The 20,431-nt window shown below is 36.7% G+C and overlaps 1 protein-coding gene and 1 long non-coding RNA gene across 9 annotated transcripts; one reads left to right on the forward strand and one right to left on the reverse strand.

The window, feature by feature from the left end:
• Positions 1–1,447: 1,447 nt before the first annotated feature.
• On the forward strand, positions 1,448–9,676 carry LOC149029911 (small ribosomal subunit protein eS10z-like). Of its 6 annotated transcripts, XR_016171212.1 has the most exons (9): positions 1,448–1,670; positions 1,748–1,796; positions 1,870–2,149; positions 2,250–2,382; positions 6,061–6,285; positions 6,385–7,191; positions 7,274–7,324; positions 7,464–7,551; positions 7,621–8,776. XR_016171212.1 is itself a non-coding variant. In XM_089142231.1 (5 exons), the coding sequence occupies exons 1-5, from the start codon at positions 1,668–1,670 to the stop codon at positions 6,136–6,138; spliced, it is 543 nt and encodes a 180-aa protein (XP_088998357.1). In that variant the 5' UTR covers positions 1,448–1,667; the 3' UTR covers positions 6,139–6,375. The 6 variants fall into 6 exon arrangements, 1 of the variants encoding a protein (XP_088998357.1); XR_016171210.1 differs by adding an exon at positions 8,878–9,676 and having other exon boundaries at positions 6,385–7,551; positions 7,621–7,682; XR_016171213.1 differs by lacking the exons at positions 7,464–7,551; positions 7,621–8,776 and adding an exon at positions 8,878–9,673.
• Positions 9,677–10,170: 494 nt separating this feature from the next.
• LOC149029912 (uncharacterized) lies at positions 10,171–12,497 on the reverse strand. 3 transcript variants are annotated; one of them, XR_016172828.1, is made up of 6 exons: positions 12,345–12,497; positions 12,212–12,262; positions 11,985–12,072; positions 11,715–11,911; positions 10,759–10,865; positions 10,171–10,566 (listed from the first exon to the last, which is right to left on the reverse strand). It is a non-coding gene; the product is annotated as an uncharacterized LOC149029912 (long non-coding RNA). The 3 variants fall into 3 exon arrangements; XR_016172827.1 differs by having other exon boundaries at positions 11,985–12,262; XR_016172829.1 differs by having other exon boundaries at positions 11,985–12,262; positions 12,407–12,486.
• Between the last annotated feature and the right edge of the window lie 7,934 nt (positions 12,498–20,431).

Consider the following 20,431-nt stretch of genomic DNA (forward strand, 5'->3'; position numbering starts at 1 on the left):
ACACTTTCACTGCTACCATCGCTGTAATTGTAGGAGTTTTGAATCCGCCCTTGAGGCGTGTAATTTGTCCCCCTATGTGGGTGTTATGTCCGCCCTTGAGGCGTGTAACTTGTCCCCCTTCGAGGGTGTTGGTGTTGTTTTGGTGTTCTTGTTCTAAGGGTTTTGTGGCTGTGATCTACTTTGGGCTTGACCCAACCCTTACCCTGGCTGACCCTGTCTATTGCATGTACGACAGTTTGGTCTTTTGCCGCTCGTTGGTTCGATTTGAACCTTGTGTTCTCATGCAGGTGTGTTTGTACTTTTTTTTAGTTATCTAAATGAAGTGTTGTTTACCAAAAAAAAAAAAAGAAGAAGTGTTTGTGTCACCCATTGAAGGTAATACCCAATTGTAGGTTCTATTCAAGTATAAAAGAATGTACAAAGATTAAAGAAGAAGAAAAGAAGAGATTCATCTCAAGTAAAGATTAAAGAAGAAGAAAAAAAGAGATTCATCTCAAGTAAATGCATATACAATCAAGAATAGAATCAAAACTCTATAATCCAACAAAATAAGGAGCTAACTAAATGAAAACAACAAACTATTGAAACATCCAAGAAATGCATAGTAAATAGAATAGAGAGGGAATGATTTCTTAAAAACAAAGATAAACCATTCTTGCCACCAAGAGTTTATCGTTTCCAATCAAAAAAGCTAATAGCAGGTGGTTGAAAAATTAAAGACTAAAACCATTAAATAGTGCTTAGTGAATTAGCAAATTGTGTTGCTTACCAAAAAAAAAAAAAGAATTTGCAATTGTGTGTTTGACTCTGACAAAGAAATATGCAGCTGAATGGATATGTGAATATATTAGTTAAACCTGTTGTCAAATCTATTAACTAAATCTGAATCATTCAATAAAATTTTTATTTTTCCTTCAATTATTTATAAGTCAGTTAAGTTGACCTTCTATCACCGGTTAAATTTTAAAAAATAAAAAAAGAAAACAACGCTCGATCCTGGCTAATGTGCTGGCAATTAGAGTAATGTCTTTTTCTCTTCCTCTGTTCCTGCACTGAAGATATTTATGGGATACGCGAACAATGGAGTGATAATTTAGTAGAGATAGTTGAGAATCCCAGGCAGAAGAAAAATTAACATTGTTGTGAGAAACATTGAGTGGATTTGCAAGTGAGACGAGAGAAAAATTACTGGAACCATAGGGTTTTTAGTGATGAACTCTTAAGCTTGATGAACACAGGAGAAATGGTTTTTAGTGAAACCGACAGAGAGGGAGCAGAGGAAAAAGAAAGATACCTTATAGCCAACGAGAATCCGTTGATTAGGTTTTTTATTTTTTAAACATAAATTAGAGTGAATATGTTTTAAGGTCTCCATTTTGGGTGCCCGTGCACTTTGGTCTAATAAAAAATAACTACCAAATGAAGCGGCGTCGATACGTTAAAAACTAGACGCGGAGACACGGAGAGGCCAAACAAGAAACGGTGAGTCGGTGACAGATTTGAATTGGGCCGAGGAAAATCTCTAAACAGAAAACCCTATCCGACGGAAATCATAAAACAAAGATTCCTAAGGGTTGTGGTGTTTCTCTACGGAACTTGACTGCCTGAGAGAGCGGAGAAAAAGAAGTTAGGAGGAGTTACTAACTTGGTCTTCGCTAGTCGTAACAATGGTATGTCCTCTCCCTGAACAGTTAATGTTTTTTTAGTTAATATGATACGTTTTCTTATCTTCTCTCCTCCCTTGTAGATTATTCCAGAGAAGAATCGCAGAGAGATTTCTAAGTACCTCTTTCAAGGTTACTGTCTACTTAGTTCTTTACTTCGTTTTACTGTTCGATTTCTCAATTGGGGTTTTATGTTTGAATGCAGAGGGGGTTTGCTTCGCCAAGAAGGACTTCAATCTGGCGAAACATCCCGATATTGATGCTCCAAATCTACAAGTCATTAAGTTGATGCAGAGCTTCAAATCGAAGGAGTATGTTCGGGAAACTTTTGCTTGGATGCACTACTACTGGTACCTCACGAATGATGGTATTGAATTCCTTCGAACATACCTCAATCTCCCATCGGAGATTGTTCCTGCCACATTGAAGAAATCCCTTAAGCCCCCAGGCAGACCAATGGGTGGTCCTCCAGGCGATCGCCCTCGGTAATTGGTTTATCGATATACTAGTTGTTTTTGTATTCAATTTACTAAACATGAACCTCAAAATGAATGGAAAAGAGATTCTGATCTGATTTGTATGCAGAGGACCTCCACGTTTTGAGGGAGAGAGGCCTAGATTTGGTGACCGTGATGGGTACAGAGGAGGACCTCGAGGACCTCCAGGAGAGTTCGGTGACAAGGGAGGAGCTCCAGCGGAATACCAGCCGGCATTTAGGGTAAACTTATGTTTCAATCTTGGTAGCATCTGTCATGCATGTGTACAAGGAATTGTTGTTTGGGAGGAAATTGATGTTTGCTGTTATTTGTTATCCCCTTAATTCACTCGCTTATTTATGGTTCACAGACTCACATAACACTAATAATCAAATTCACATTGCATACTCTACTTGTGACACTGGGATAATCATTGCCCAGTTTTTTGTTCTTCTATTACTTGTTTACTTGTATCGGCCAATTATAATTTGTTTTCTGTTGATTTTGGGAAGAGTAGAGATTTTTTGCCACTCTCAATTTTGAAGGATTACCTGTCTCAAAAATTTCAAAAATTTTGAGGTCTGTCTTTGTGAAATTCTTAATTACTAGACTAAATTATCTAACAAAAAGGAAGCAAATAAGACCAAGATGAAGTAAGTAAAGTAGACTTATAGCTGAGTCATTGAATTGTGCCTTAACGGTTTTGAATCGTGTCTCCTAAAAGGAAGCAAATAAAACCAAGATGGAGTAAGTAAAGTAGACTTATAGCTGAGTCATTGAATTGTGCCTTAACAGTTTTGAATCGTGTCTCCTTGTTCAAATGACTAAATAATGATTCTCTTCCTGGATCAGAAGTTTTGTTTATGAATTAATTCACAGGATTCAAATTTGCGAACCTTGAATGTTCACTGAAACCATTGACTTACTTGTTAGATAGGTCAGAGATTTGATCAGATGGAAACTTGGAAGACATATTGGTGGTAGGCCTGTAGGGTGGGGGGAAAATTGCAAAGGAATGGAGAAAGGGATCACATAAACAAAGACTTCTTAATTAAAGAAACCCTCAAAATTCTACTCAGTAATCTTTGTCTATTGTTGAGTTACTAGTACGTATTTGAAAAATAAAACAGACACCTACCCTAGTTGAATTATGAACTGAAGAATAGAGTTAAAAGTCCAACTCTATCTGTGTGTAGGTAACCTGAAACTAATCTAATACTAAATATATAAAATTAATTAATTCCAATATGGGTGGACAAAAAATCTTTGAACTGGTTCTTTTTAGTTTGGGATTCAAAGTTTAGCATGCCTGTCATGCCAATTAAGTGTTTCTGCATCAGATATTATGGTTGCTTCTGTTTTCCTTGTACCCTCTTGAGGTTGTTGATTGCTAATTTTATCATCTCTGTCAAGAGGAAGATAGGATAGGGGATGTACTCCTGAGTAGTACATCACGAGATTCTTCAATCTTTCCTCTTCCAGGTACTCTAGCTGTTTTTAATCGGCGGCCACAATATGTTAAATCAAACTCCAAAAGAAGAAAGAAGCATGGAGGTACCTGGTCATCAGGAAGATTGTGATTTTCGTTTCTCTGTCTAGAGGGAGCTCCATTGACATCCCTTGTCAGATTAAAAGTACCACCTGCTTGAGATTCCCATGTATATTTATGTAAACCACGATCTAGGGTTAGGGTTTTTGCTGTAAATCCCTGGACTAAGTGACTGCCCATGAGTTCCAGCAGTAAGTTGAAGGATTTAGGGCTTCCAATAGGGTTTAAAATCTTTTGAAATTTAGTTCCAGATATGAAATTAATTAAGAATTGAATTCTCAGATTTTAAATTGAAGTTCAAACTCTAATTAGGGTTTGGCTATGGTTGGGAAAGGGTCTAGGGTTGCTGGTTTTGCAGATTCGAGGTGCTGTTGTTGGCATTCTGTAGTCTAGATCAGGTTTAGAAAGGTACTAATGAGGTCTGAGGTGTTTCAGAATTTTCTGGAATTTTTTAAAATTCTGCACCTTCTCAAAGAAGAAGATGGAGTGAGGAATTTTCAAACTTTAGAAAACTTGACAAATTTGGGAAACTGAGGTTAAGGATGTATTTTAGAGGGTTATGTGGTCCTTGAGGAGAATTGGAATGGGAAGGATTGGGGCTGGGAATTGATGAATCCTAATGGGATTAGATTTTGAAAGTCATGGGGAGAAGGTGGAGAAAGGGAAGCTTGTGGGTGCTAGGGGAAGGTGCATGGAAGGGGGAAGTGGGTATGGAGGCTGTGGCAGTGAAGAGATGGGTGGGAAAAGCCTGCGGACAGAATGGGGAAGCTGGGAATAGGGAGGGGCCTCGTGGACTGGCTTGGAAGCTTGCTGGACTTGATGATCTAACCATCTGAACTTGAGATCACTCACAAAGTCAACCGCAGGGTCTCCTTCTTAGGAACTCTGTCACACTCAGGCAATTAGACACTCAAAAATTTTCAATTCATCAAATCTGAGAAATAACTTACAATGATAGCTTTATAGCCTAAAAATAGCAGATTTTGACTTCACTTAAGACTTTCTTATCTGATATGGTTTCCTTTACAAAAACTATTTGGACTCTTAATATGGTAATAACTCTTACCTAAATAAGATAGGAAATCCTATACCAACTTTACTGGACTCTTTACACTTTTAAACCCAACTTTGCTCACAATTAAACTATTCAATCAAATTCAATCCAAACCAAACTCAAACTGTATACTGTAAACTAAGAGGGACTGACTCCCAAAGTTAGAGTTACATATGAATCCAGCTCTCAAAAAGTGGTCAAATGTCCAAATTGCCCCTCTAAGGGGTTCCGCCAGGTTATAGAGGCCCCTTGGATCTACTTTGAGGGCCCACTTGATGTTTCGATTGGAGAGGTCTTTGTGTTCACATCAATATTGTTCATTGATCATGTTCAAGTCGGCTTCGGTCTTTTGATCTCTCCTTAAGTTTTTTGGTATGAGATGTTGCAATTGTTGACAAAGTCTTCACCAAATGTATGGAAATCATTAGTTTCAATTAGAAACAACCATTCACAGAAACAAGAACTCAGGTACAAGAACAAGAATCCAATGCCTTCTTTGGTCATTCTAGTGCCGGTGTCAATAATCTAAAGGGTTTATGATCAGCATATTTTTATGATTTGGAGATGAAATATAATTGTAAGATTTTATGATCAATATATATTTACTAAATTAGTTTTCTCCAGTGTCTCAGTTTTGCATTAGAAAATTTATCATTGAAATTCATTTACATAACATTCTCAAAACTTACATTTAAAATGAGAAGTTGAAGCAAAGAATAGAGAAACTAGCTAAACTTAATTTTTACTTATATTTTATGTCAATAATACATGCAAAGTGACATGACTACTGGTCATGATTAAAATGCCTTCAAATTGTTGTTTTAACAACATTTAGCTTGTATTTTGTTGGAAGGCAAAATAGTTACTATTTTCCCAAAAAAAACAAATGAGAGAAATTATGAGTTTGAATGGATAAGTGATTCTGCATCGGATGTTATGGTTGCTTTTGTTTTTCTTGTACCCCTTGAGGCTGTTGATTGCTACTTTTGTTGGAGAATATTTTCTGTTGTCCTCATTTGTGAACCTCCTCTGACCATTGGGTCTGAATTTTACCAACATGGCATATTGTTGTTTGGCTATTGACAGGTTCTGTAGGACTGGGTTTTTGTTTTTCTTCTATCTTTAGTATATTTTTTGCCCCCAAGGTTTTTAATGTCACTCAGATCTTCATAGATTAGTTACCATATCAGTGTTTGATTAGTATGACTACACTTAATTGGCTGGGTTTTGCGTGGACCTTGGTATAAATATAATTATGTCACTCAATATGCCTTGAATGCTACTGCCTTAATGACCCTCCCCCAACCCAATGTGCAGGGCCCTGGTGGAAGACCTGGATTTGGCCGTGGAGGTGGCGGTTATGGTGCAGGTCCTGCTAGCTCAAGTCTTCCTTAAGAGGCAAATATTTTTACTGTTTTAGTGAGGAGCTGTTTGGATCATGTGAGGTTCATTAGTTTGTAGTAATTAATGGTCTCCTTTCCTCTTTGGGAAGTAAAACGAAGTTGAAAATTTTGAAGCACACAGACGAGTTAGTTTGTCGAGGTATGTATTTTTTTAATTTATTAATGGTCTGATGGATTCTTGTGTAATTACATTTGTCTATTCCTGAAGCATCCTCGTTCTACTGTCTCTTCTCATCAGGATTTCATGTCTTCCAAAGGAGATGGCGTCATCGTCATCTTCCATAGCAGTCTTATTTTCGTTTCCCTTGCAAAGCGGGCACTCCCAGAGCGGACAAGAAAACATCTCTCTTCAAAAATTCTCTCTTTCAATCTGGGCATAGCCTCACTCTCTTCTGAACCGTTCATGTCACCTTCTTCATCATCGATGTCAAGGCCTTGTGAATCTTAATAGTGTAAAGGGAGGGTTCATTGATACTGAAACCAGAAGTCAGAAGGCCGGTCTCGAAGAGTAATTTCACTGTCTGGGTTGATTTCCATTGTCTTCTCACTAAACATGACTGAGCTCGTTTTGTTGTCTCTCATAAATTGGTCATGATTTTTGCCGTAGTAGCTGCCCAACTGCCTACATCCGTCACCATGGATGAATCAACTATTCTGTCGGAAACCACCACCTGCTCGATTTTGCTTCAGTCCTGCGTCTTAAATGCGCAGGACTGTTCAGCGAACTGTTCGATGCTCTAAACTTAATCTTGACCGTTGATGTTTCCATATGCATTTTGAAGGAAGTAAGTGAGGGAACCGGGCGGTTTTGCTACTCAACTCAACCGGACCAGACGAACCAACCACACCTATCCATATCGTTTGAAAACAGGGCGCTCGATGGAAGAACGGATTCGGAAAAATATACGTTTTCAAAATCGTTTGAAAACACCGCGCTCGAAGGAGAACTCTACCCAGATTTCAGAAGTAAAGCTCTGAAGAATATATGGATTGATTTCTCTTCTACCCTGATCTCCCTAGTTGTTTCTTCGAATGTCAGTGCAAGGTAACCGTGATTTCATTCATCCATTTAAGCTTCGGCTTCGCAACCTAACTTGGGGTTCCTTTCTTCTTCGATCAAATCACAGAATCACCCCATCTGTTGAGTCAATAGCGCAAGGGAACCTCAGCTGCATTTCGTAAGATCCAGTCCCTTCTTTTTCGTTTTTTTCTTTTTTAGGAGTAGATGCGCTTGTGAAGGATCCGACAGTGTATATAGTCTGTGAGAATTTAGAGATGATCTTTGTCGATTTTGCTTCGACGTTTGAGACGATACAGGACTAAAGCAAAATCGGTGCCGAAGGTCATGGATATAGCTCTCTTCTCTCCTCTTCACTCTTTGCAGGCGACGATGACGGCACTTCTGGTACACCCTCGCTCGCTCACTATCTATGTGTATCTCCTCTCTTCTTCTCTTACTGGGTTTTCTTTGCAGAAGAAGAAACGGTAGGGACGCATCAGAGCTACGAGGAGAGAAGCCATGGATTTCCTGTAATGGTGAGTCCCAAAATGTTTATAGAATACTTCAGCAATGACCAGACAAGAAGAGCAGCTTTCCCTTGGATAACATAGTGCTTTTGCTAAACCTTCCAAAAACCCCTCCACCCATTTTTTTTCTTCTTTCGTCCCCCTGTTAGTTGTATCAGAAGTGTGAGTAGAAAGGAATGAAATTTGGGGCACCATTAGAAAGATATAAATTATAGACAATCTGGTTAATTTAGTCTTGCATTACTGGTCGGTTCTGAGAAACCATTTGCTAAATTGCAAGTTTCTGATTTCCCTTCTTTAACATTTTTTATACCTTATGATCAGATTTCTTGCTTATTAAGTAATACTAAATGAAGAGTGGTCTGTCTACCTGAACTGAGTATGTTCTCAAATGAACTATAATTTTCATATCTGTCATACTCCAAGATAGTGGTAAACTCAATTTGACTCTAACAAGGAACTCAATAGAAGTTGGAAAAAGCCTCATAGTGTGGTTAGCAATGTGTATATCATTACCCATTTCAGCTGAAGGCTCCATGCATTGAAATGAAATGAGGCACACGGTCATTTTTCTAAAGATGAGAAACTGATTTTCTTGTTTTACTTAATGTGATAAGGCTGCAATAGAGTTTTGGTAGATGGAACTAATAACTTCTTATATTGGTGGTATTGAATTAGAATTCAAAGATCAAATTACTTCAGGTGAAAGAGATCACACCTCAAAGTATGGTTAAGTCTCTATGGATATAGTTAATAAGCCAGAGTAACTGAAGTGAATGGAGACATGGTGCTCACATTATGTTGTTGGCAGACTGAGTTTGTTTCGGTTCACTAGGATATGTGATGGATTGATTTAGGATGTCTTTATAGACAACTTTGTATTCAGAAAACCTATAAATTTTTTATTTTACTTTTTTGGAGATTTCAGATTTTGGATCTGCACAAGATTTTTGAACAGCTTCTTTTGTAAATCCTTTCTCTGACTCAGAGTGGTTTGAAGTGTCTTAGGCTCAGACTTTATGCTGGGATAGTTTCTTGCAAGCAGATTGTGTTCAGATTACTGCTTTGTCTTCCAGTTCTGTAGCTGTATACGTTCTGGGTTCAGTGGAATAAGAAAAATCCATGTAATTACTTATTTTTCCTTTTGTACTTATTTTGAGAATCTATGGATTGAAAATTTTGACAAAAATTACCTTATTCGCAGGAGAGTAGAGTTTCTATCTTTGGAAGGATGGTCCTCACTAACTGTAGAAGGTTTAGAGTCGGTGATTCTTTCTTGGAAGGAGCTTCAAAGGCTTGGAGTAGTTTCATGTAACAATATAAAGGACAGTGAAGTCACTCCCGTACTGTCAATTTTATTTTCACTTCAAAAGGAGTTGCAATGGAGACCAGATTCCCAATCTATACTTAACTCAGGCCTTGCAGGGAGTGGAGTGGGTACGAAGAAAGGGGATAAATTTTTCAAGAAAATGTGAATCTTAAGCTTGCTACCTGATGTTGCATATCTGAGCTTCTATTTGATGTACACTCATTTGAATCAGTCAACTAAGGAAGTTGCTGCAACAGTGGCACTGTCAACAACTGCGATCAATCTCTTGCCATCTCAGATGGTTAACGCTTGGTTAACAGAAGATGATATGCTTCAGTGAACCAGCTTAGTGAGCTAATATCAGAGATGTCTATTCCTCTTCAAACAACATAGTTGCCCTGCTGCAGCTGATTCCTTAGAAGCATCTATTGTTTAGCAACTTTAGGAATGTTAATCTCCTTCCAAGTTACCAGAAAGGGTCATGATAGATGGGTATTTGTACAACATTAGCTTATTATGGGAAAGCTTAATCTTTTTGAACAGCTGGATGTAGCCTTACATTTTGAATCTATACTGTTATGAGAGAAATTGGTCGGATCATTTTTGGTGTGGATGAAACTACCCTTAAAACATATTTGGTAAAAATGGCCTCTCATCTATTCACAAGCTAGATTAGTGTAACCCTTTATTTCTTATTTTTAGTCATTGTGCTGAAAGCTAGTTGCTTACTACCTCAACTTCTTTAGACTTTCTTTGAAAAAAAAAATTGTGTTAGCAAAGTATCAAATACCTTATTTGATTTTAAGTACTTATGCAGGGGGGTTATGTTTTCCTTCCCCTTAGGTGGAAGTGGGTGAAGCTGATGTGGTGAACTACTAGTGTAGCTGTAGCTGCCACTTGTGGCATGCTTTTGTATTGCAGATTTCCCACTGTCCAACCCCCAGTTGTAGCCTTATTATGGGCACTCGATCTGAATGAGTAAATACAGAATAGAATGAGTAAATGAGACGGACATAATCTAGACGAAACATATACAGTATTCAGCATTGCTTGAAAGATTGATACCCTTTACATGTCAAGGAGAAAATACCATTGAATTTCTTGACAAGCTTGCTTCTAGCTCATTCAACTCATCCATGTCCAAATGGTCATGAAAATATTTATATGAGGAATTGAAGAGAGGTCCGTGATAATATTTATATTAAGAAAGTTGTCAGACTTCTTTACATTCCAACCTAACTGATTGGTATCCTTAGTTACAGACCAAAAGCAAAAGCAAGGACTAACAAAATTCATCTAAATCAACCTACACAAATCTAACTCAAAAAAATGTATGACATTTAATCATCACAACAGAAGAGCGAGAGTTGACAAATATAGTAACACCATTTACACCCCCTACATCAACCTTGGACATTAGCCTTCTTTGAGAAGTTTATCAGAGAAAAAAAGATTGCCATAATTCATGTGCTTTGATATTAAATGTCCAATGTGCTTCAGAAGATCACTCATAGACATGGAGGCATGGAGTCTAGGAACTTTCACTTGGTCCCACTAGTCAAGCCCCTTTGGTACGAGATTTTCCTGCAAGTGACAAGCAATCTTACATTTAGTCCAAATGGCCGCATAAATATTAGCAACATTCAATTACAAAAAATTGTATGAACATCATCTTCATTTCAGTCATAATCTCAAAATCACAGGAAGATCAGTTGAGTGTGGTCCCCCCCCAGTTGACATGTTGAGGGTAAACATTTTAAGGGCTGACAACCACACCTCAGAGACATCTACTCAGTGGCTTCCACAGGTTGAGGAGACTCAGCTTCTTTCAACTTCTCTAGAGCTGAGTTACGCCCATCCAGTGACTCAAAGTGGCCTTTCATCTGGAGAAAACAAATTCAGCAATTAGCAGGGTAAAACCGCACACAGAAAATATTCAGGTTGCTGTGGAAGTATGCACTTGAATTGGAATGCTAGAAATGTGAAAAGATCTATCAGGTAAAAAGAAAGAGTTATTTGCCATAAAAAGGAGAATTTGTTTTCAAATCAAGCAATATCATGTAAACAAAACCTGGAAACCCATGATTAGACATTGGAAAGCAATCTCAAATTCAATGCACAGAGTCATGCTCGAAATAAAGGACCCAGAAAGTCTTTTCATATCAGTGATATCTCACACAGAAGTGCACAACAAGTAAGACCAAGGTTTAGGAAAGCTGGAGTTCATAAATACGTCAAAGTTACCAAACTAAGAAACATGCTATAAAATTGAATGTGTTATGCCAAGCTATTACAAAGAGGAGTGTCTTTTAAAACAATATTAAAATTTTAAGGAAATTATATAAGGAACAAACACAAGTTTCAACTATTACTTCATTTTAAATTACATTAAAGACTGGTCTTGTTTTAACTTTTACGAGGCAGAAGGCCACACAATTTGCTATGCTTTACCAAGCAGGCTGTAGCAAAAAATGGCCATCCCTAAATTGAAGATGTTGGAATGGACTGGACACAAAGATTCAAAAGAAGCAGATTGGTCCATCTAAGTATACTTCAGACAAGCGAAGTCATCTCAGTTCAAATTTTCATGATTGTGCAAGTTGGATGCTTTTTTCTCCCATCACCCACCCCTACTTCCTAAAGAGAGGAACGAATTCCTTAACTGTTGAACACATTAGAAATTCGTAACAGTTCTCAGAGGGGACTTAGTGTACCAGATGCAAGTCTTGTACCTGTTACATCAACATTTGATGTTTTTGAACTGATGAACCTTGGGCAAAGAAATCGAACAGTGAGTGCAACAGCCCTCAATGACCATAGTAGTCAATCTCATAGGTATGAATATGACTTGTTACATCTGGTATTTGGATTGAAATGTCCAGTGATGCTGATTTCTCGTAGCTCTGATGCGTCCCTACCGTTTCTTCTTCTGCAAAGAAAACCCAGTAAGAGAAGAAGAGAGGAGATACACATAGATAGTAAGCGAGCGAGCGAGGGTGTACCAGAAGTGCCGTCATCGTCGCCTGCAAAGAGTGAAGAGGAGAGAAGAGAGCTATATCCATGACCTTCGGCACCGATTTTGCTTCAGTCCTGTATCGTCTCAAACGTCGAAGCAAAATCGACAAAGATCATCTCTAAATTCTCACAGACTATATACACTGTCGGATCCTTCACAAGCGCATCTACTCCTAAAAAAGAAAAAAACGAAAAAGAAGGGACTGGATCTTACGAAATGCAGCTGAGGTTCCCTTGCGCTATTGACTCAACAGATGGGGTGATTCTGTGATTTGATCGAAGAAGAAAGGAACCCCAAGTTAGGTTGCGAAGCCGAAGCTTAAATGGATGAATGAAATCACGGTTACCTTGCACTGACATTCGAAGAAACAACTAAGGAGATCAGGGTAGAAGAGAAATCAATCCATACATTCTTCAGAGCTTCTACTTCTGAAATCTGGGTAGAGTTCTCCTTCGAGCGCGGTGTTTTCAAACGGTTTTGAAAACGTATATTTTTCCGAATGAGGGTTCTTCCATCGAGCGCTCTGTTTTCAAACGATATGGATAGGTGTGGTTGGTTCGTCTGGTCCGGTTGAGTTGAGTAGCAAAACCGCCCGGTTCCCTCACTTACTTCCTTCAAAATGCATATGGAAACATCAACGGTCAAGATTAAGTTTAGAGCATCGAACGGTTCGCTGAACAGTCCTGCGCATTTAAGACGCAGGACTGAAGCAAAATCGCCACCCGCTCCACCATCTCGCCGAGGACTGACTTCATCGTCTTGCACAAATTTCCGAATGGCCTTTTGGTTCTCTCCATTTTCTTCTTTTCTTCCTCCGAATCATGACCAAGTTTCATCCCCTTGGTAGTTTACCTTCACAAACTTCTTACTTCTTCCCATCATAATCCTCCAATGCATTAAAAAAACTTCATATCTTTCTACTTGGGCCTTCTTCCTATGACCAATAATACGATAGCCGTACTTACGGTTTTCCTTCGTGGGTGATGTAGTTCTTCAAATTGGTCAAGTAATCGCCACTCGGAGTTCTTCAAACGTCTCCCATATGCTTTGATACCGATGGTTTTTATAATGCAAAGACAATATTTACTTTTTAAGTAAAAAAAAAAATTATAGAAGTACATTTAAAACCTAGTATGATTGACTAGTTTCAACAATTCCTTATTATAATTTTTACTTTTTCTTTGAATGTAGAAACAAGTTTGAGGGTAACATAGTGCGTTTAACTCATCACTTAGGCTGTTTTTGGTAGCAATTCTCATTCTCTATTATGTCTATTTAAAAAAAATAAGTACAATAATCCATTATTGGTCAAGAATGAAAAATGATTTGGTAAATTTTGTCAAAAATAAATTATGGAATGAAAAATAAGTTTGGCATGTCAAAATAAAAAATGGTTAGAAAATAATAGTGAGCAAGTGAGAAAAAAGATTTTTTTTTTTTTAATAAAAATGTATTGACTATTTTACTCTCATCTTAATTATAAAATTTTAAGTAAATATTTGCATAAAGGAAGAAAATGAAAATTTTACTATAATTTATTATAGATAAAAAGTCTATTATGGATTTTGGAGGTTTTTATATTATTTTAAATAAAAACAAAACCCATAATAGATGCCAAACAATTTAAAATAATGAAAAAAATTTCATAATTGAGAATGATAATTGATACATTTTTTTTTTGTAAGAGAATGATAATTGATACCAAGAGAGCTTTAAAGCCAATTATCGTAAGAGCATATAATACATTTGATATATGATTTGAAACATGAAGATGTAAATATAATAGTTTACAAATTCAACGGGTACAATGTAATTTGTTGTTCTATCTAATATTATTGTGATTAAAAACTTGACTTTTAGAAAATTTTGTTTTCATTTCATACAATTTACCTTGGAAACAATGAGAGATAATTGATAAAATGCTTTTGTGGCCTTCCGCTTGCAATCAATGGCTTTGTTTTCATCAATTTTTTTTAAAATGAGACGGTTGAAACTCATGGAGGGTTAAGTCTCCATTTTCATCTACTATGACAATATTGGTTAACCCAGAAGAGGGGAAAATGATAGGGAAGGGAATCTGAGTAGTACTTCACGAGAATTTTGAATTTTTTTCTACCTATTTTAAATTAGTGGTCACAATATGGTAAACCATATTTCAAAAGAAGAAACAAAGAGAGGTACATAGTCATCCTTGAAGAATATTGTAATTTTCAATCCTCTGCCTGGAGAAACCCATTGAGTAGATTAAAAATACTTCCAGCTTGAAATTTCCATTTAGATTGGTCATCGTCATTGTGCTTTGAAGTCACAAGAACTTAGTCCCCAACAAGAAAGGCTTCAGACAGAGACCGATCATGTTCAAATCTGCTTCAACATTTGATCTCTCCATAAATTTTTGGTATGAGATTTTACAACTGTTTCCAAATTCTTTGCCAAATGTATGGAAATCACTAGTTTCAATTACAAATGATCATTCATAGGAACAAGAACTTAGGTACAAGAAGCCAGTACCTTCTTTGGTCATTCCGATGCGGGTGTCAATAATTTTGAAGCATGAAGGGTTTGTGATCAAAATATTTTTATGATTTGAAAATGAAAATTAATCCAAAAGTTTTATGATCAACATATATTACCAAATTAGTTTTCTCCAACGTCTGAGTCTTTACATTAGAAAATTTATCATTGAAATTTCTTTTCATATTATTCTCACAACTTAAATTAGAATGAGAAGTGGAAGCAAAGAACAAGAAAGGTGTGAGAAACTAACTAGACTTACTTTGTACTTATAATGTGAATAATAGATGCAATGTTACATGACTAGTGGTCATAATTAAAATGCCTTTTAATTGTTGCCATCTTGGAGTACATTCTTTCATAATAATTACTCTCTTCCAGAAAGAAAAGAATTCTACACAGATTGTATGAGAGGATTTTCAACTATATAAACAAGTTTGGCCTTCTATTACTGACTATTTGAATCTGCTTTGTGGTTGCTTCTGTTTCATGGGTTGGTTGTTTGTATAGCAAGTTTTGTAAGAATATTTCTATCCAAGATCTCATAGATCGACTAAAAACACCTTAGTATGATAATGACACAAGATGATGATGAGCATACCTTTCTATGGTTCTATTGGAGACGAAGCTCAGCGCACATGAATATCTTCTTTTTGTCTGCCACTAGGAACAAACTTGAGGTGGAAGTTGATTCTATGATCAACTTGATGTTGGATCTTCTCCTGGGAGGGGAAAATTCCTCCCTATTGAACGAGCTTGCATGGTACATCTTTTCCGACTAAGCAGAGGTGATTGTTGATTATGATTAGGGTTGGTATCTTCGAGGAGGGACCTAGCATCCTTTATATAGGCAAATCCGTTAGATCGTCCATCAAGATCTAACGGTTCCTATTAGCCCACACTAGCCAGTCCATATAAGAGTTCTAGTAACTGTATATTACCCATATCAGACCAATAAGAAACCAAATCAAAGTGTAACACAATCAATGAAGCCCACCTTATGTGGAATATTCAATTAATATGCTAACAAGTTTATGTAGGTTTGTCTTTGTTTTAATCACTGCACTCTTTTTCAAGACCAAGGAAGATAGATATAGTTGTCTCCTTCATTTGAATTTGTTATGGGCATTGTGGATAAACTATACAAATCTCATATGAGAAGAGGTAAATCAGCAAAACAGATCGTCAAGTTTGGTTCGCAGGTTGAAAAGGATTTTTTTCAGCAAAGATCCTAACATGATGTGCAAACAACTCCTCTGCAGATCAAATGGCAACCACCTCCAGAAGGTTGGATTAAAGTCATTGTCAATGGATCATCCTTACCTGATAAGAAGCAGCTGGTTTTGGAGGCATTGAGAGGGACAACAGCATTTGCATGGAATTGTGTTTTGTAAATCATTGGAAACACAGAATTCTCTTATAGCTGAGTCCTTAGCAGTTAGACAAGCCCTTCTTTGGTCAACACATTTGCAGTTGCCACTCATCATTTTAGAAGGTGATAATTTGGGAATAATAAATTTGATCAATGGAGTTTGGCAGCAGCCCCTTGGGTTATTGCTCTTCTTCTACAGCATTTGCGATTTATCGTTCTTCATTTTCTGAGATTCGTTTTGTACATGTTTTCATAATTCAAGATCTGCATTGAACATTCTAAGACTAGTTGTGAATCAGTTTACAGCAGTCAAAGATATTTCTAATTTTGCTTTGGTTTGCCAGCAGTAGTGATCAGTTTCAGTCGAGAAGTGGCACTTGTTTATTCGTGCTCCCTCGTTGATGCTTGTAGTGAAGGAAGACTGTGACATCATGGGTTCTACCTGGAAGCCTTTTTCCTGTTATGGACTTACAGTGAAGCTGGACTAGATGTCTTGTAGCACAAATATGATGAGATAGCTTTGATTACTACTGTAGAATCATGTTTCCCTTGCAATCTCTTTTTTGATTCTTCTATGTAAATTTTTGTCCCAGTGATATGGATCAAACTGTATAGTACTGTAAAGGAGATAGTTATGTAGTTATCAGTCATGGATACTGGTCCTTTATGCACTTGTTTCTTTAGTCTTTGAATTACAATTTGGATTGTGGTGATGCACTTACATCTGAGGAGTATTTCAATAAGCTGAGATTTTGTAAATGTTAAATACAATTGTAGGCCCTTCTACAAAGAGAATGCTACCTGTAATGATCGAGAAAACAAACTGCTGGAGCACACTCTTGATCATGATTGGGCTTCCTTACATCTCAAAATACTGTACAAAATGGAACCTAAGATGTTGTAGAGTAAGATGTGAGTGGAAATCATAAAATACAAATAAAACGTATATAACTATTTACGTGGTTTGACAAGATTGCCTATGTCCACTGTGAGATGAAACATGCTTCTCTATCGATGGAGAGCGAGTTACGGACCTTACGGCTGTTCTTCCACACACCTTTTTAGATTACAGAGGGTGAACTTCTTACTGAAGTCATAGTGGAAAATATATGGATTTATGTTAACTGTTTAGGGTTTAAGATTTAAAATAACCTTTGTAATCCTTGGCCATCCAACTTTTCAAGATTCTGGTTGATTTACTACAATGCAGATCAATAATGAGCTTCCCCTCTGAGTAAGCCTTTGTTGAGCCAACAAACTTTCTGGCTTTGACATACTGGTTGAATGCCAGGACACTTGGTACAAGTTACCTTGTAGCTCTGCATATTAGCCAGCTTGGGGTAGAAATGAAAATGCTATCATTCAGGGCTGTAATTTGTTGCCAGTGGGCATGAATCTTTTCCATCTGTACTTAATATTTAATGCTGAAAACATGAAATCAGCTTCAAATGGAATAAATTCCAATTAATTTCCCCTTTTTTTTTAGTGTGAAATATGATATTGTAAGCAGTTGATACATACTGCATTTCACTTTATGGACTTCCTTCTTTGGTTGTACTCAACTTTCATGATCAAGGCTCGCATGGTTTCAATAGAGTGTGCATTCTCTTTCTTGTTGTTTTTCATTGATATATTAGATCAATATTCTGATTGTTACTTATCATTTTGTTTTCAAATATATTATCAATTTATCTTGCCATTTTTTCTGCTGGGAAAATTTATAAATCTTTTTTGTTTCCTTTATCTCTGTTTGAACAGCGAAAAATATGGCTATTCTTTAGTGATATTTGTTATCATAGTGGTGATCGACCTAAGTGATTTTACCAATTGAAGCAAGAAGGCACAAGAGTTTGATGACGGAGTTCGGTCCAAACTGTGCTGCTATCGTATGTTCTCCTTAATGTCAGAGACACCATTACAAACCATTCCTCTTCCTTTGATCAAGATCGCAACACCAGAGAAGGATCAAAATCGCAACACGAGGAGAAGAGAACCGAAACCCTCGTGCGAGATCCCCTTTCTGATTTCATGAATCTGACTTCTCAATCAAACCAACTGAACATATGGAATAAATACAAACAGCCTGAACCATAAATTGGTTCACATACATGACTCAATCCGAACTGAACCCGATTCATACAGATTACTCTTACAGATATGTATAAGGGAATCTGCATTACAATCATACTGGGAACAGATATTGTGGCGGCCATTATTGTAATTTTACAGGTACATGAATTTATCACTTTCTTTGTATTCACTGTTGAGTTCACATCTGATCAATTTAGGTTTTACTAGCTGTTGATGTCAATGAATAAGTATTATATATGAATTAATTCTTTGCGTTGCATTGACTGTTGAGTTCACCTAAAGTTAATTTAGTCCTTTCTAGAAATTGATTTACATGATTCATGGATAGAAGCTTGCTTTGACTTTTTAACTCAAGTACTTATGCAAATTTTTTTGACAAAAGCATATTCTGTAGTAGAAAGTTTGTAACTGCATCAAATACAGTCAAATTACAGAAGATGTACAGAGGTTTACCACTAAAGGAGAAAATTAAGAAGCTTGCTTTGTCACTTAATGTTCCTTTAAAAAACACAAGCTCTTTGTTGTTCATGGATGATGGATTTAGCTACGTGATCAAGCCATAGCAGTGTGAGGATTGAACGTTGATGGTCTGATGACTTTGACGCAGTAGTATATTTTGCATCCTACAAGTACAGCAGTTGACTAATAATGAATTTTTTTTTGTCTAAGGCCCTTTTTGGTATAGATTCTCATTCTCTATTATGCATATTCAAAAGAAATGAGTACAAGAATTCATGTTTTGTCAAAAATAAAAAATGGTTTGGTGACTTTTGACAAGAATAATTTATTAAATGAATAATAAATTTGATATGTCAAAATGAAAATTTTACAAGAAAATGATAATGAAAAATGAAAATTGATGAAAAAAGGTCTGATTAATCAAAATATTAACGATTAAATAATTATCGAAAAATGCATCAAACAACAAGCATTTCAGCTAGAGCGGCCTTAATCCATCTAAAAGATCAGATCCAAGCCAAAACTGGGAGATTCACAATCTCAAATTGTTAATTTCTTTGACATTTTCGTCGGAACGGAAATCGGTGTCATTTTCGCTACAATGCTAACAGCAGATGCCGGTGATGGCCGTTCGCTAATTGTCGTTGTTTGCAACGCAAAGAGGTACGTCGTGCCATGTTAGCCACTCCAAACTTGTTTAAAACTTTTCGCCTAACTTTCATTGATGGTAAAGGTGTTTGGCTGTTGACAGAGATATTGATATGAACAACTGTGTCTCCAAAGTTCGAAATCAAACGTTAGTGCTTCTGAAGGATTGACATGGAAGACGATTACACGTGGAAAACTAAAGTTATCCAAAGTTGCAATCCCTTGTTGACCCCTTAACTACTAGGCATTTTTGAAGGAACTAGACCCGTACGAGCAATCACCCACTTAAAAACACAATAGTAGATAACCTTGATGAATCACAAATGGATCACCAAAGAGTTCTTTTGGATCACTCATAATCCACCAAATCTATGAAAATCTGAAATAAACAAGAGTTAATACAACCCCAAGTTTCAAATAGGAGACGACCAATCAAAGAAACAAGAATTCAGGATCAAGGACACTAATGTGGTACCTTCTTTTATCATTCCAATACCGTTATCAATAATGGATTTTGTCTTGTTTGCCTTATTAGGGACAAGTTTAATGCACAAAATTGGTTCTACTTCCGTGTTAATCTTGTGGCTCTGCTCCTGCATTCGTCTTGTTCTTATCAATTATATTTTAGTACCAAGTCTTCTCCAATGCTTGAGTTGCGTTTTAGAAACAAATCTTGAATTTTCACAAATAAGAGAACTCGAAGAAATGGAAAAACTTACTTCCGTTTTAAAAGTGTGCGTGTGAACTGCAGACGTAGGGGGAAAAACTTTTCTAATTAGTACCTTTTTTGTTTGTTGAGGGCTAAAAGTATTTCTCAAACAATGATATTACTATTATGAAACCATGAATTGAAATGAAATCACTACATTTCTATTTCTTCTAAAGTCTTCTATCATTCAATTTGTATATAATAATAAATAAAACTTAAATTCATATTTTTTTAGAATATAATAATAATTAATGTTAATTGCAACTAGGGATGTCAATTTATAGGCAACTAGAGGTGTCAATTTATAACCCGAACCGTTAAAACTGAACCGCACCGGCCCGTTAGAGCCCGAACCAGCCCGAACTGAACCTTAATGAGCCGTAATTGGGCTGAGGGTCGTGGAGTCCGCACCAACCCGAAACCGAACCGCAACCCGTTATAACCCGTTTACAACCCGTTTTGTAATTTTACATTAAATAGTATTTGAATCATTATATTACCATTAGGTAGTTGGTATAGACAATTAAAAAAATTACGCATGAATTCAAAGATCAAATAGTTATTTTACTACTTAATATCTAGGTTCTTGATTTCTATAGAATGGGTGGGTCTTTTCTAATAGAAATTTATCAATAGCAAC

This window comes from Hakea prostrata, chromosome 1, assembly GCF_041222555.1.
Source record: "Hakea prostrata isolate BN-2017 chromosome 1, UWA_Hpros_2, whole genome shotgun sequence".
Lineage (NCBI taxonomy): Eukaryota > Viridiplantae > Streptophyta > Magnoliopsida > Proteales > Proteaceae > Hakea > Hakea prostrata.

Coding starts and splice junctions, on each gene's coding strand:
- LOC149029911 (XM_089142231.1), top strand. Junction 2,150..2,249: donor CCTCCAGGCGATCGCCCTCG/GTAATTGGTTTA, acceptor ATTTGTATGCAG/AGGACCTCCACGTTTTGAGG. Junction 2,383..6,060: donor AATACCAGCCGGCATTTAGG/GTAAACTTATGT, acceptor CCCAATGTGCAG/GGCCCTGGTGGAAGACCTGG.